At 38.4% G+C, this 13,735-nt stretch overlaps 1 protein-coding gene across 1 annotated transcript in view; it reads left to right on the forward strand.

Moving 5' to 3' along the window:
* Positions 1 to 1,504: 1,504 nt before the first annotated feature.
* The window catches only part of LURAP1L (leucine rich adaptor protein 1 like), a 42,569-nt gene continuing 30,338 nt past the window's right edge, over positions 1,505 to 13,735 (forward strand). Inside the window, exon 1 of the mRNA XM_054583149.1 lies at positions 1,505 to 2,757. Coding sequence (XP_054439124.1) covers positions 2,449 to 2,757 — 309 coding nt within the window. The 5' untranslated portion in view covers positions 1,505 to 2,448. The remainder of the gene's footprint in view (positions 2,758 to 13,735) is intronic.

A 13,735-nucleotide genomic window follows, 5' to 3' on the forward strand; every position in this document is an offset into this window, starting at 1 on the left:
ACCCAAAGGTAAAAAGATCCTTATTTTTTGAAACATTTTGGATAAGAAATGTCCTGGACAGACCACATGAAGCAGTAATGACAGAGTTAACACAATCTATTAGAGGCCTGAGAAGAGTTTTGTGATTCCAATATGTTTTGAAAATTAGCATTTCAGCACTCAAAATGTCTCTGTTTTAAACTAAAATGTCATAAAGCATTAAATTGAGAAATTTTTAAAGTCAACATTTGTTTTATATTGCACTGGCACAAAGTATTACTTTCAATATAGATCATATTTTTAATTTCAGAGGAGTTTTCTCTGCAGACATTTAAAAAGCAAAAAAAAATTCTATTTTGAGTTATCATCAGTATCAAACATGAATTTCACTGCCTGTGACTCACAATAAAGGAGGTGTTCCTTTTTTGTGGATTAGATTGATGATAATATGAAAATAAAGGTTTAATTGATGAAGTTCAAGGTAAATATTGCATTTGCAAGCTACTCCTCTCAGCTAGCTCTATCTACGCTGAACTTTGTAAGGGTTTTTTAATGAAAAAAAAAAAACCAAAAACTTCTTGACTGAGATGCAAGTGTTCCATAATTACATGTCACAGTGCAATTCTTACTCAATGAGCTGTGGTTTTCAAAGTAAAAAGCATGTAGTATTATCAGTTAGTGGAGATTTAATCTCGTTCTCTCCTTTGATTTCCATAAATGGTTGTTCCAAATTTAAAATGGGTCACTTCATTTACAACTATTCTCTCTTTCTTTCTTTTTCTTTCTTTCTTTTTTTTTGAGTGAGAAATAACATACAAATATTTGATATTTTGACAAGAGAACTTCAGCCACCTTCTCCCTGACATGAAATATTTTGTTCACAAGGTCTATTTCCTACCCCTAGACTTCCTAGATGAGGTTATGCTAAAAACAAACTCTTGAGAAGTGTCTGCCTATGAACATATGAACATACAAGTGTTTACAGAACCTGAATGACATCTCTGGGAATGGAGGGTTGGAAGGACCAGGTACACTAATACTTATTTGTCTCAGAAAGAGAGAGGACATATTTCAAAATATTCCCATGGAACTCCAAAATTAGAGTTGATAGAAAATAATATCCTCTACTTGAAGATTATTAGGACAAATTCAAATTGAATCAAACCTATACTCTATTATAGTTCATAATAACTTACTTGGTAGAGGAGTCTCACATCAATAGATTACATGCTTTTAACTAGTTGAAAATATAAATTATCAAAGACAACTTTTAACTACTTATACTCAATATTTTCTCTCTGAAATTAAAGTAAAATATCTCACCAGTCCCCCATTTTAAAATCCACTGCTTTCTTCTGTAGTCATATACATTATTCAGGCTATTTAATTCTTCACTTCTGCTGTTAACACTGTTACACTTGGTAAGACCATTAATTTTGGTTGTACATTCTGACTAGTCACTTTTGATTAGTATAAAATTATTAGGACAGGCTTCTACAGCTAGATTTTTGCCTTAGGAAGGGAGGTGGGGTGACGGATGACACTACATTTAAACGCACCTATTTCTAATATTTGTTCATTGCTGTGGATGCCAGGCAGTTCCGCCAGGAAAACTGAAAATCTAATACTCGTATTAGGAGCTCCCAACTCAATGAGGACTCTGAAACTACGACTAGCGGCAGGGGGCGGGGAAATTTATTGCTCTTCCTGCCTGTGATATACGGTATAGGGGTTGGCCCTGGTTTGGTCCACCTGCCAGCCGAGTTTAAAGTTTCCGAGACTCGGCAGAACACAACGACTTGGATCAAACAGCCTCAATGGCAAGAAGGGTTATTCCTGCTGCCTGGAGGCAGCCGCTAAGCTCCCTCTAAACGATCTCCCTTTTATGCGTCCGTGCACTGCACCGTCCTCCTCCATCCCTGACCAGAGATTATTTCCGACGATACTTCGAAAGCTTGGAGATTTATGGCTGGAAAATGAAACGACGCTGGAGTATGGCCACATCACTATCGTGTCGCATGGTACCAGATGGGCAGTCAGTGAATGGCGCAGGGGTGTGACGGACAGTTTTATAATGTGATTTTTCCCCCCATAAAGCTAAAACAGACTTCACTTCCCTCTCTTTTCTTTTGGTCTGTGGTACTTGCGTGTTCTCTCTCTGCAATATCAATTAACTCCACTTTGCAGTAGACTGACCGAGAAGGAAGAGGATGAATCGGTCTCTGGAATCTTGGTAAGAGTCAGAGGAGTTACGGCGACCAGGGAACCGCCGGCGCGCCCCGCCGCGTCCTGTGCCGATTGCAGGGCTGACACCGGGCAGGCGGTTATGGAGCGGATGGTGCGCTAGATCCGCGGAGGACAGAGACCCTGGCAGCGGGAGAGGTCTGCGGGTCTCCCGGCAGGCTTGGAGGCCACTGCCGCCTCTCATCCGCCACGTTTTACTACCATTATCATCGTTTTTGAAAAGTCATGGAAGACGGGGCGCTGCTGCCAGACCTCAGAGACATCGAACTGAAGCTGGGGCGCAAAGTACCGGAGAGCCTAGTGCGCTCGCTCCGTGGGGAGGAGCCGCTTCCCCTGGAAAGGGACAGGGACCCCTGCGGGGGGAGCAGCGGCAGTGGCGGCGGCTGCAGTAGCAGCAGCAGCAGCTGCAGCTTCCCTCCATCCCTGTCGTCCTCCTCCTCGTCCTCCCCAACCTCCAGCTCTCCACGGAGACGTAGCCACTCCAGTGCCCTGGAGAGGCTGGAAACCAAGCTTCACCTCCTCAGGAAAGAGATGGTGAGTGTGGTGCGCCAGCCGTGGGTGTGCGAGTCCCGGTCGACTGCGGCAGCGATTGGATTATGGGGCCTGGGAGCCAGGGTCGCCCCGGCTGCCCGGGGAAGGTGCCCAGCGCGTGGGAAATGAGGGGTAGAGGAGCGCGCAGGGAGTGCAGGGCTGGCGGCAGCGGAGTCTTGTTGACCCCGGACTTTGCTCGGTTCACGGTTTGCTAAGAGAGCACAGACCTACCCTGCTCTGTGTACTTTCTGATAGCGCGGAATGGGCGCTCCCTGGCTCGGACCACTTAGCCGCCAGCCCGCAGCCTCCCGGGCACCAGTCCCCGGAGAGTCTGCAGTTACTACACGTATCTGGGGCCTGCTATGAGCTAGTCACACTTTCAGTTCAAAAGGTTGCTCAAGTCTTGTGCTTAACGCAAAAATACTTCCTGGTTTGCCGTGAGGTGGCGCGGCGGGGTCCCTGCAGCCTGACTTGCTCACTTTCTTACACCTCTATGGCCTCCGCCCCTTGGTGCAGCAGCTGTTCCAAGGCCACTGCTGAGCTGATTCTCCACAGCTGGTTCTGAAAAACAATGGCCCGCTCTTCCTCGATGTTCTTATGAATAGCTTGTTACTCTGTTTTGATCCAAGAGAGCAGGTGATCCCCAGGCCGAAGGATTTGCTAATGGCCACTTCCTACCCTTCCCACTCAATCCTCAATCTGCAATTGTTTTCTGTGCTGTTTGCAAATGTTAGCCTAAGAAGGGGAGGATGGAATTTGTACAGGGTCAGAGAATATTACTTATTCAGGATGTACTTACATAAAGACCCTTACTTGCCATTAGCCCTTGTGCAAGTCACTTCTCCTCTGCGGACTTCAGTTTATTTGTACAATGAACTGATGGGAGGAAATGATTCCTTCTTAAATCTTTTGAAGAGAATGACTACAAACCTACAGCATTTTCTACCAGTTAGGAGAGGAGGAGAGTTGAAATAGGCAGCCTTCTCAAAGCACGGTGAAATCGATTTTCTACATAAATGATGCTATCTATTGGAGCTCTGCATTAAAAAATACTAATGAGAGGTTTTCCATCCTCTCTGTAGTTGGAACACTCAGGAGGGAATAAGTTCCACAGCATAAAGTAATCTTGGCAAATACATTAGTGCAAAAAGCCAGTCTTCAAGATCATGTCCTGTGTTCAGAATTTTCACCACAGTACCCACATGAAGTCTCGATCAGGGGTGTCCAACCTGTGGGCAGGCTGGATGTGGCCCAGGATGGCTCTGAATGTGGCCCAACACAAAATTGTAAGTTTACTTAAAACGTTGTGTTTTTTTGTTTTGTTATTTTTTTGCTCATCAGTTTTCATTAGTGTTTGTGTATTTAATGTGTGGCCAAGACCACTCTTCTTCCAGCGTGGCCCAGAGAGGCCACAAGGTTGGACACTCCTGCTAGGATACTACGTTAAAACCTCTCTCAAGATCTTTAAAGCCAGCCTATAATTTTTATGTCTCAAGGATTCATTTTCTTCCTACTTGGAATGCTCAGATGTTTAAAAAATATATAGATGTATGTGTGCAGTGGTATTTGGATGTGTGTGTGTGTGTGTGTGTGTGTGTACACATCAATGTAATGCAAATGATTTTATATATTTCACTGGCCAGATACACAAGTTATACATACTGGTTATTCAATAAGTACTTATTAAGCATTTTTTATACTTGGTAATTAACTAGCTGCTAAAAATACATGAAAAAGTCAAGGAATCTGTTTATTTAGGACTCTCAAATTTTTTGCACTTTGCCATTTATTATTTGTAGTATATCAAGTCAAATGTGTTCTAGAACCCTGTAGGGTTAAAAAAGATCTAGTTATTATCAACGAAAGACACAACTGAAGAGGAAATTTTCCTTCTGCTTTTTTTGGTTCTTTGGCTTATCTAACAATTAAATTGACAGAAGATATTAACAGGAGAAAAACAAATTTAATTTCGTACGTATGGTAGCCCCATTAGAACATAAGACAGAAGGGCAATTTAGGCAGAGGCGTATTTGCTATCCTGAGAAAAGCAATGGGAAAGGACTCTTGGATATGGAGAACAGTGTGGTAATTGCTGGGTGGAGGGAAATGTAAGGGGACCAAAGGGTAATGGAAAAAAATACAATGAAGATTAAATAAAAATTAAAAAAAGAAGAAAGAAAAGTAATGGGATAGGGGCTGAGGGCTTCAAAGGGGAGAGAAGTAATTTGAAGGACAGTAAGAAGAGCAGATGTTTCATACTTACATGTTTTCCCTGCTGTATAAAGAAATGTCATTCAGATAAAAGTTATGTCTGGTAATAGCTCTCTCTGAACCAGGCCTCCTATCTAAATTCTTTTGGGTAGTTAAGTGAGAAGTAAAAATTTTTCTTGAGCCTGCTGGATCTTGATTGTCTTCAGCTCAAAATAATCTACATTCCAAAGTGGCATATATAGGGGGTCACGTATTCTGTTCCTTCAGCACTTTCTAGATACATCTATTTTTCTTAATGAAAATGTCATAGAGTTAATACAAATCTATTTCCCCAAACCAGATCTTGCTATAGATAATGATTATGGTATATTAATAAATACATTTTAAAAAGCAAATAGAAATGGTAAGAGCAGAGGCAGATTGCTAAATAGACTATTCATTATATTTTCTACGTGAAGCATCAGTATCTGTGCACTTAGGAAATTCATGCCAGAACAGATGTTTTGTGTTCAACTTTGTATGTCAGTAAAGGCCTCCACTGAGCAAATGATAACATTGGCTATGAGAGTTTAGAGAAAAGGGACTAAAAACAGGGATATTCACTTGCCAATGAGAGAGTTTCTCCCCATTTTACATAACTCTGTGAGTGCTAAAAACCCCAGCTTCAGTATAACTGCAAAGCAACAGATTTGTTTTTATGTAGACTTGGCAGCTTTGTTATAAACACCAAGAAAATGCAGTTCTTCCTGTCTCCCCCTAGCGTCCCATGTAAAAAAGTTGAGCTGTGGCCTCTTAATCATGATTTTATGTCCTTGTCTACCCTCTACCATGAACATTGAGTTAATCTTCTTGGTAATATGCATGACCCCATATTTCATGCTTATTATTTTGAGTTGTTCAAAGATTTTTCTTCTGGATCGTCTAGAAGTATCAGGCTTTGGTCTTGCCCTCAGAACTCCTTCCTAAGAAACACCTTAACCATACCCATGACTTTCTAGATACTTCCAGGAATCAGCCTTCTGTCTTTTCCTATTAGAATGAATGTGTATACCATTGATAAAATACAGCATAAACTTGCAGGGAAGTAGTCTCAACACTTAAGGTTCTTTACATACACATGACTTTATCATTGTTTCTCTCATCTCCTTTCATGTTTTTATGAATAATTACCTTAACTCTTGTCTGTTAATGTTATAATCCTTGCTCTTAGAGGTCTGTGAAATGCAGATGTAATGGAAGAAATCTGAAAGAGACTGAAGAGGCAGGGAGAAACTGTTTTTGAGGTCAAATTTCTTAATGTTGAAACTCTTATTAATAAAGGGTATGGGAAGGAAAATCTTGGAAAAGAAAATTTTCAGGAATATATTTGGTACAATAAACCAATTCAAAGTAACTATCATGGTGCTTTAGGGAAAGAGCAAATTGTCCCAATGTGTAAAGTATTTTTATTTTGAATTTAGAGATAAGGAAATTTGACAATACAATAAGCAAATAAAGAGATACATAGGAAATTTATAAGTAGATTTCAGACCTCTTGTACAAAGTCTGCCCAATAATATTTGTTCACTGCTTTTCAGTTCACAGACTGTTTTAGTATCTGTCATATCATTTGAGCCTAAGGTCATACTGGGAAAGGGGAATTATTTTCTTTCACATTTTACAAATGTAGTCACACAGCTAATAAGTGAACAGAATCACAACTTAAACTCATATTATCTGAATCCATGTACTGTGGGTTTTTTTCCCAATCCAGTCTGCATCCCAATGATTTCCCTTCAAAATAAGTATAGTTTTTATAAATCTGTGATATCTCATCACCTCCTAAAATACTAAGGGACCAAGAAAAAGAATCCCTCAGGGTGCATGCCAGGGGTGGTTTCATATAGGGGCTCCTTCAATAAAAAACAAAAACATATCTTTATTGAGTGCCACCACTGGACCGGCCCTGCCTCAGGTCCTTGGGTATATAAAACAAAATGCATATTTTAAACAGTGAGTCATCAAAGGATCTGTCCTGTTTGAAGTTTTCATCCCATGGTATATGCAAAGACTTCCTTTGCAAAATTTTAAGAGTAAGATTTTAAGGATTACTTATCAAATAGTATCACTCTAAGTTTTAGAATATCTTATAATATCCAAAATATTTTTCCAATAATATAAATGATCTATCAAAACCTGTATTCTATTTCTTAGTGATAAATTTTATATTGCACTTTTATAATATGTTCAAAGGGTTTTAGAGCTATCTCAATATGGCCATATCATGCCTCCAGGTTGAGAGTGAAAGTTAATTACATCAATTTATTCTGGGAGAAATTAGAAATGCATACATTTATAAAAGCAATTACTAAAGAATTGGAATCTGGAATTAGAGTTTAATGCACTCTCCCACATTTGCCTTCCTACATAATTAATATTTACCAAATCCAAGTATAGTATGTAAGGGAGTACACACTACCTGTTGATGCCATATTCTGGATTTTAGTCAATGCTTTATTAGGCTGGGATGATTAATGCAGTGCCATTATAAAACTAATTTGAAAATATTGTATCCCGATTCCCATAGTTTTGGCAATTATTTACATAGCAGCTATATTATAATGAGGTATAAACAACAATCTCAAACTAGTTACTTATCTCTTACTACTATTAAACATTCAAATACCTCACCTACTGCATCAAATCTTGCTTTAACAAAGTTTTCTAGGCAATGCTCAATATTAGATACAAATACACATACATGCAGACACATCAAGTGATACTAAACATAGATCAAAATGTTATTGATACTTTCTTTTACTGATCTTTTTTATGTGTTTGCCCATGTTAAATGGCTTCCTTATTTTGTAATAAAACAAAAATTATTTTATATTCCCTCAACAATAGATAATTTCATTAAATGAACTTCACAGTTGCTGCAAACATACTTCAAAGTAAGCTACAGATTTAATTATTTTTAAAATGAGCATAAACTTAGGGAAAACTCTTAGGTATATAATTGACAAGCTGTAAAATAGAAGGCACCTTCCTCAGTGACTTCACAAGATAGCTGGAAAGATAAAATGGTAATACAATTTGGCCAGAGAAAGATTACAGACAAAAACGTTAACAAGTGCGCGTTGGCACAGTGGTGATCAAACATGAGTATTGAGACTGTGATAAAGCTGAGGCGATTTCTCACAGCAAAAGTGCCTTGGATAGGAAATTAAATGTGCTAATAACTGTACTCATTAAAGGCTTGATTAATATTAGGGATAGAGACATAAAGGAGATGAGGAAAACTGACTCCTGACAGTAGTTTCTTCTGTCGTTTTGTGTATAGAGTGTTATTATACTTCCTTAGCCTACTAAACAAATCTTGTTGAAACATATTTCCTTACACAGTGGCTCAAAATTGAGAGTAGTGCAGAAGAAGAGAGTAACGTTACATAGACAGAATTTAGAGGACTTATACATAACTTGAAAACAGTGACATTTCCAAAAACTGATGAGCCCTGCCCTGTCCCTAGGAAAGTACATTGAATGACTGACTGCTACACACATGAGGAACATATTCTGACAAAAAAGAATTAAGTAAAAATTCCATTTTTACTTAAGTTGCACAACCAAACTGCCCCAAACTTGAGAAATCACGTTATCTGCCAATTTTAAAACTGCTTTTGTTCACTTCAGTGATAGCATAAAAACACATTTTGCCTTCCATTTTATAGTGATGTCACAATTAAAAGATTTTTCAAATACTGAAACTTTAGTTTTTAAGATACTACTTCTGAAACTGGGATTTGTGTCTGGAGTTTTCCAGGTCTCTGAGAATTTGTTACTTTTCTGTTTCTCTGAAGGACATATTTTGTTCTTCTTTGAAGGCTATTTATTCGTTAGTCAAATGGTGGACCTCAGGTTTGGTGGAACCTTCACAGGCTTCGGAATCGGACAAGCTAGAATTTCAGTCATGTCCAGAGCAAGGCAGGATACAGACTAGCAGGGCTCAGCAGGCTATCAAGGCCCAACACCCTATCCCTGAGGAGACGTTTAGCTCATCTTCCCTGGGGGAGGGCCTTCCCAGCTCTCAGTGTCCCTCACTCTAGTCTTGGCTTTTTCACTCACTGGTATGTGGAATTGAGCAAGTTCTATAACCATGCTAGGACTCAACTTTCTTGCTCACATAGGGATAAAGGCTTCTCTATTAAGGCTCTATAAGAATTCAGTAAAATAATATAAGAAAACCAGTTATTATATAGACATTCAAATACAGTGAGGATGATGACAGTTAATAGGTATTATAAGGTCAGTTACATGGCTGTTCTGTTTATCTTACACAAGTGGACCTATATGGGTAATGTGGCTTGCAACTGATCAAAGTATAGGTACTTCTACTACCAAACTGATTATCATAGTACCTACCATGTCCTTTGATCTTCTGTAAAGACCACATTTCTATACAAAAGCAAAAAAGAAATATGTGTAGCCTTTCCCCAGCTTCAGTGCAAACAGAGTATAATAGTATAGATTAAAGAACCTAATTTCCAGTAGCTCAGGCAGTTTGAGGAACTGAGGCTGGTATTTCGTTACTTATAATGAGATCTATGTGCAAGGCACTGTGTTGAACATTTTATGTATTTTATTAAATATTTTATTTTATTGAAACCATATAGTTATCTTAACTAAATATAATATTCACAACTATCTTACAGATAAAGTATTGAGGTTTATCGTTAATGTTCAAGATCAAGACAGTAAGGCGATGAGCTAGATTGAGGTCAGAATCTGAGCTTTTAACTATGGCTGTAGTATTACATTTCCTGCTTGAGAGTACCATGATGCTCAGGTTGACACCCAGGATTAAATATATATTTCTGCTCTTCTTCCAGAATTTCAAAATATTAAATAATTTAAACGGTATACTGTTGGGGACCATCCTGCCTGGCTTCAGGGACTGCAGCCTTGCCAACAGGCAAGAGGGCCCCGAGACTGGAGCTAAGCAAGGAGGCCTTGGGGAAATAGGCTACTGAGGAGACAAAACCTGTCCCCCTGGCAGGGGCTGCGCCAGAGGATGGCTGGTTAGTCAATGACAGGTAAGACCCCTCGGTGGCAGGGGCAACCTAAGACAGGCACAATTGCATAGGGGCCATCAGGGAAGGACTTGGGGGACACAGAGAAAGGGCAGAAGACCCTCACCCCTCAGCTTTGATATGGCTGGAGTCCTCATTTTATCTGAAAGAAGTCTCCTTATCTCTTGGCTGCTCTGCTCCGCCCACCTGGCTCAGGCTTGAAACAATACTAGAGGCAGGTACAGCCCTAAACTGGATCAAGCAGTTTCCCAGGGGAAATTAGGCCCAGAAATAAATTCCTTGAAGCATGCTTTGTTTTTCCCTCAAAGCTGTGATAACCAGCACTGGTAAGGAAATTTACATTATTCATAGGCCCTGACCCTAAACCATTTGGCACTCTTATGTTTATTCCTCTAGGACCCATGCAAATCGGTGTGTTCCTGCCCTTTGTCTTCCTCAAACATCACCTATTCTCTGTAAATATTAACATACTAATGTAATAAGATTACCTGTACGTTCCTACTACCTAGCCCCCAGGGATAACCTTTTCAGTAAAAGCCATTGAACACCGGGGCTCGGGGCATTCTCCACTAGAAGGAATCGCCACCCCCTTTCCCTGGCATGCCAAGAAGTGTCTGGAACAACTCATTTTATTTCCCCATGTGTGGCGACCTGGAGTGGCTCTGCGGGACAGAGTCTGCCTCCCCTCAGTGTATTTATTAACCATAAGCTCTCTCAGGAGGAATAAGGACTAAAGACAAGCCTCTGTCTTAGGAACACTTAAGATTTCGATGAAAATATTCAGAAGTCACCTGGTTTTTGGCAATCTTGACCTTTCTCTTTTTGCTGCTATCACCAAGACCTCCATAAATAGTTTTTCCACTTTACAAGAGTTGCTGGTGATGAATTCTCTGCTCTGACCAGTTCAAGGCTCAGAGTTTAGTAGTAGAGCTAAAATGTGTTCATGACTTAGAGTTTTAAGGCTTACCATGGGTAGCATTTTATTTCCCTGAGAGATTCTATTCAGGATAAAGCTTGAATCTTAGATAACTCACAGAAAGAACTAGAAACTGGGAATCCTGACACCTGGCATGACTTCCCAGTTGTATGCTTAAAACATTGGTCCAAATTGTGCTGAATGTAACTATGTTTATAGAATTTACAGGATAAAAAGATTATACATTCAAGCATATATTTAAAAAATCTCAGAGTCTGAGTCTTAAAAATAAAACCTAATAATTTATCTTTCTAAAAAGGGGCTACATATTGTGCTGGATGTTTATATGTAGCTATGATTATGTTCATTTTATAGATAAGGAAACTGGCTTACAGGAGTTAACTAACTTTACTAAGTCACCATAAGTGGTTTCTCAGCCATTTACTCAAACAAAATCCTCTGTGAGCCTGGCTATGTAGTAGGTCCGAATTACTACAAAATCATACTATATCTAAGTACCGTGAAGTATGCTCATTTATTGTGAATGAACATTTTTACAATAATTTCATCACACATCTACCAATGGATCTTCTGGTATTTCTTTAAAAAAATTATTGTTTCATTTTTTTAAATTAAAGATAGCTTTTTTTTTTTATTATAAGACTTCCAGAAATATAGCTGTATTATAACAAGAAAAACAAAAGTCCCCCTTCACCTATTCCCAGTACTGTATCTCCCCCATATTACTCTATACACCAAAGGAAACCACTGCTGACAATGTAGTGTGAATTCTCTCAAGTCTTTTTCTATGTCTTTGCCTGTAGATAGATATATAGATGGATAGATAGATAGATAGATAGATAGATGGATAGATTGATTTACATAATTTTAGTGTGTTTAGATTTCAATTTACTTTGCATAATAAATTTTATTACGTTATCTGACATTTATTGGATGATTACAATATGCCAGTTACTATCGCAAACAGTTTTCATGTAGTATGTCATTTCATTCTCACCCCTCACCTCCTCCTGATGTAGGAACTTGGGGGTGTTAGGCAACATAAACAGATTCCTGAAAGAGCCTAAGAAATGTTTATCTAGTTAATTTTTATCTTATTTTGTCACTTTTCTGATATAAACCTCAACAAGTTACTAATTAAAATAAAAGGTAATTACTTCACTTTTTATTATAGGTAATTACACAGCTATTTAACAGTTTTTAGAGAGTAAATCCCATTAATAGATTTTGATAAAGAATATTTCATTCTTCCATTGAAGAAATAATAACTAAGTCTTCAAATTAGAATGTACCTCTCCTCATTCGTATACCTTTTTAGCATAACCTTTTTGTTGGTTTTTTCCAAGTGATAATAATGTTAATAAAACCTCTAAAAGTTGGGCCCAAAGGCTAGCATGGCACAAGGTAATCCGTGGAGCATGGAGAAGGCAGATGGCCACCCAAGAATTTAGTGTGCTTTCAGTCCTCATGTCTCAGAAAATCTTAGATGTCTTCAGACTCTGGAATGCTCATTATGAAAAAAACAGATTCTGTTCCAAGAGATCAGACATAATCAGAACTTTTGATTCTTCAGTTGAAGAAATAATAAAGCCTTTAACGTGACTGTTACAGGAAAATAATATATAAAACTACAATTATATTACTAATAAGCCCTCTCTCTGAAGGCCTATGTCATGGAAAGCCAAAAGATTGGCAAAGCAAGAAATCAGGGCAAGAGTGAGTTACGAATTAGACTGTGTCCCGGCACCGTTGAACCCAGCCCTTCATTTGGCAGCTTCAGGACAGCTGCCAAGACATCTGCCTTGGTTGGGTCTGCAAGCATATCCGTTGCAGTTAAGCCTGCATTCTTAACTGACACATCTTATTCTTCAAAGTGTTAATCCCATCAGTTTGGAGTCAGTCATATTGGACTGTCTTTGGGGGTGAGTTCTCAATACTGACCAATGATGTCTTATGATTGGTTTCAGATATTCTAAGTTCTAGGGGCCGCATGACATTCACATGAATTCCCCCCCCCTACTATTAGCATCACATTGCTTTTCTTGAATAACTTTAAAATTTTTAAAAATATTTGGTGGGTACTATGGCTTCTTTTTATGTAAACAAAAATGATCGGGGTTGTCTGTTTGTAATTAAAATATGGAATTTTATTTTTTTGCTATATTTTAAATTAGGACTTAAGTTTCCAACTTCCCATAAATTTGGTGAGCAGGATAAAATTGTTGCTATATTAATACCTACCACAGTATACTCATAAAAAAGATTTTAATATCACATCCCAAATGGTGAGATATGTCTGTTCCAACTCAGTGATTTATTATTCTAACAGTTTCCTTATTTTTTTTGCAAAAAAATCATTAAACTTGCCTACATTAATTTATTGTTTTGATGCCAACCAACCAAAGCCTGAGACCAAAACTGAGAAGAAAAGTCCCTCTTCATGTTGATAAAGTCCAGCTTTTAAGGCTGCTTAATCAGAGACCTATCCTTCCTTTGCCGACAATTATAAATAGCTACTACTGACAAATGTGTGAAGTTAACTTTGTTTCCAGGATTTTTCTTAATTTTATAAACTCTTAAAGTTATTGTTAAAATGATACATGCAGTTATTAAAATATGCAAACAGTATTAAAAGATTTAAATGGAAAATAAAAGTTCCTCACATCACTTTACCAAATTTTCACTCCTTTGAGACAACCACTAAGAATAATTATTTTTAGGTATTCCCCTAGAAGTTTTCTGAGCATATGAAAGAATGCCTATA

The sequence above is a fragment of the Pteronotus mesoamericanus genome, unplaced genomic scaffold (assembly GCF_021234165.1).
Source record: "Pteronotus mesoamericanus isolate MK-2021 breed Mesoamerican mustached bat unplaced genomic scaffold, CSHL_Meso_final contig_73, whole genome shotgun sequence".
NCBI classification, from domain to species: Eukaryota; Metazoa; Chordata; class Mammalia; order Chiroptera; family Mormoopidae; genus Pteronotus; species Pteronotus mesoamericanus.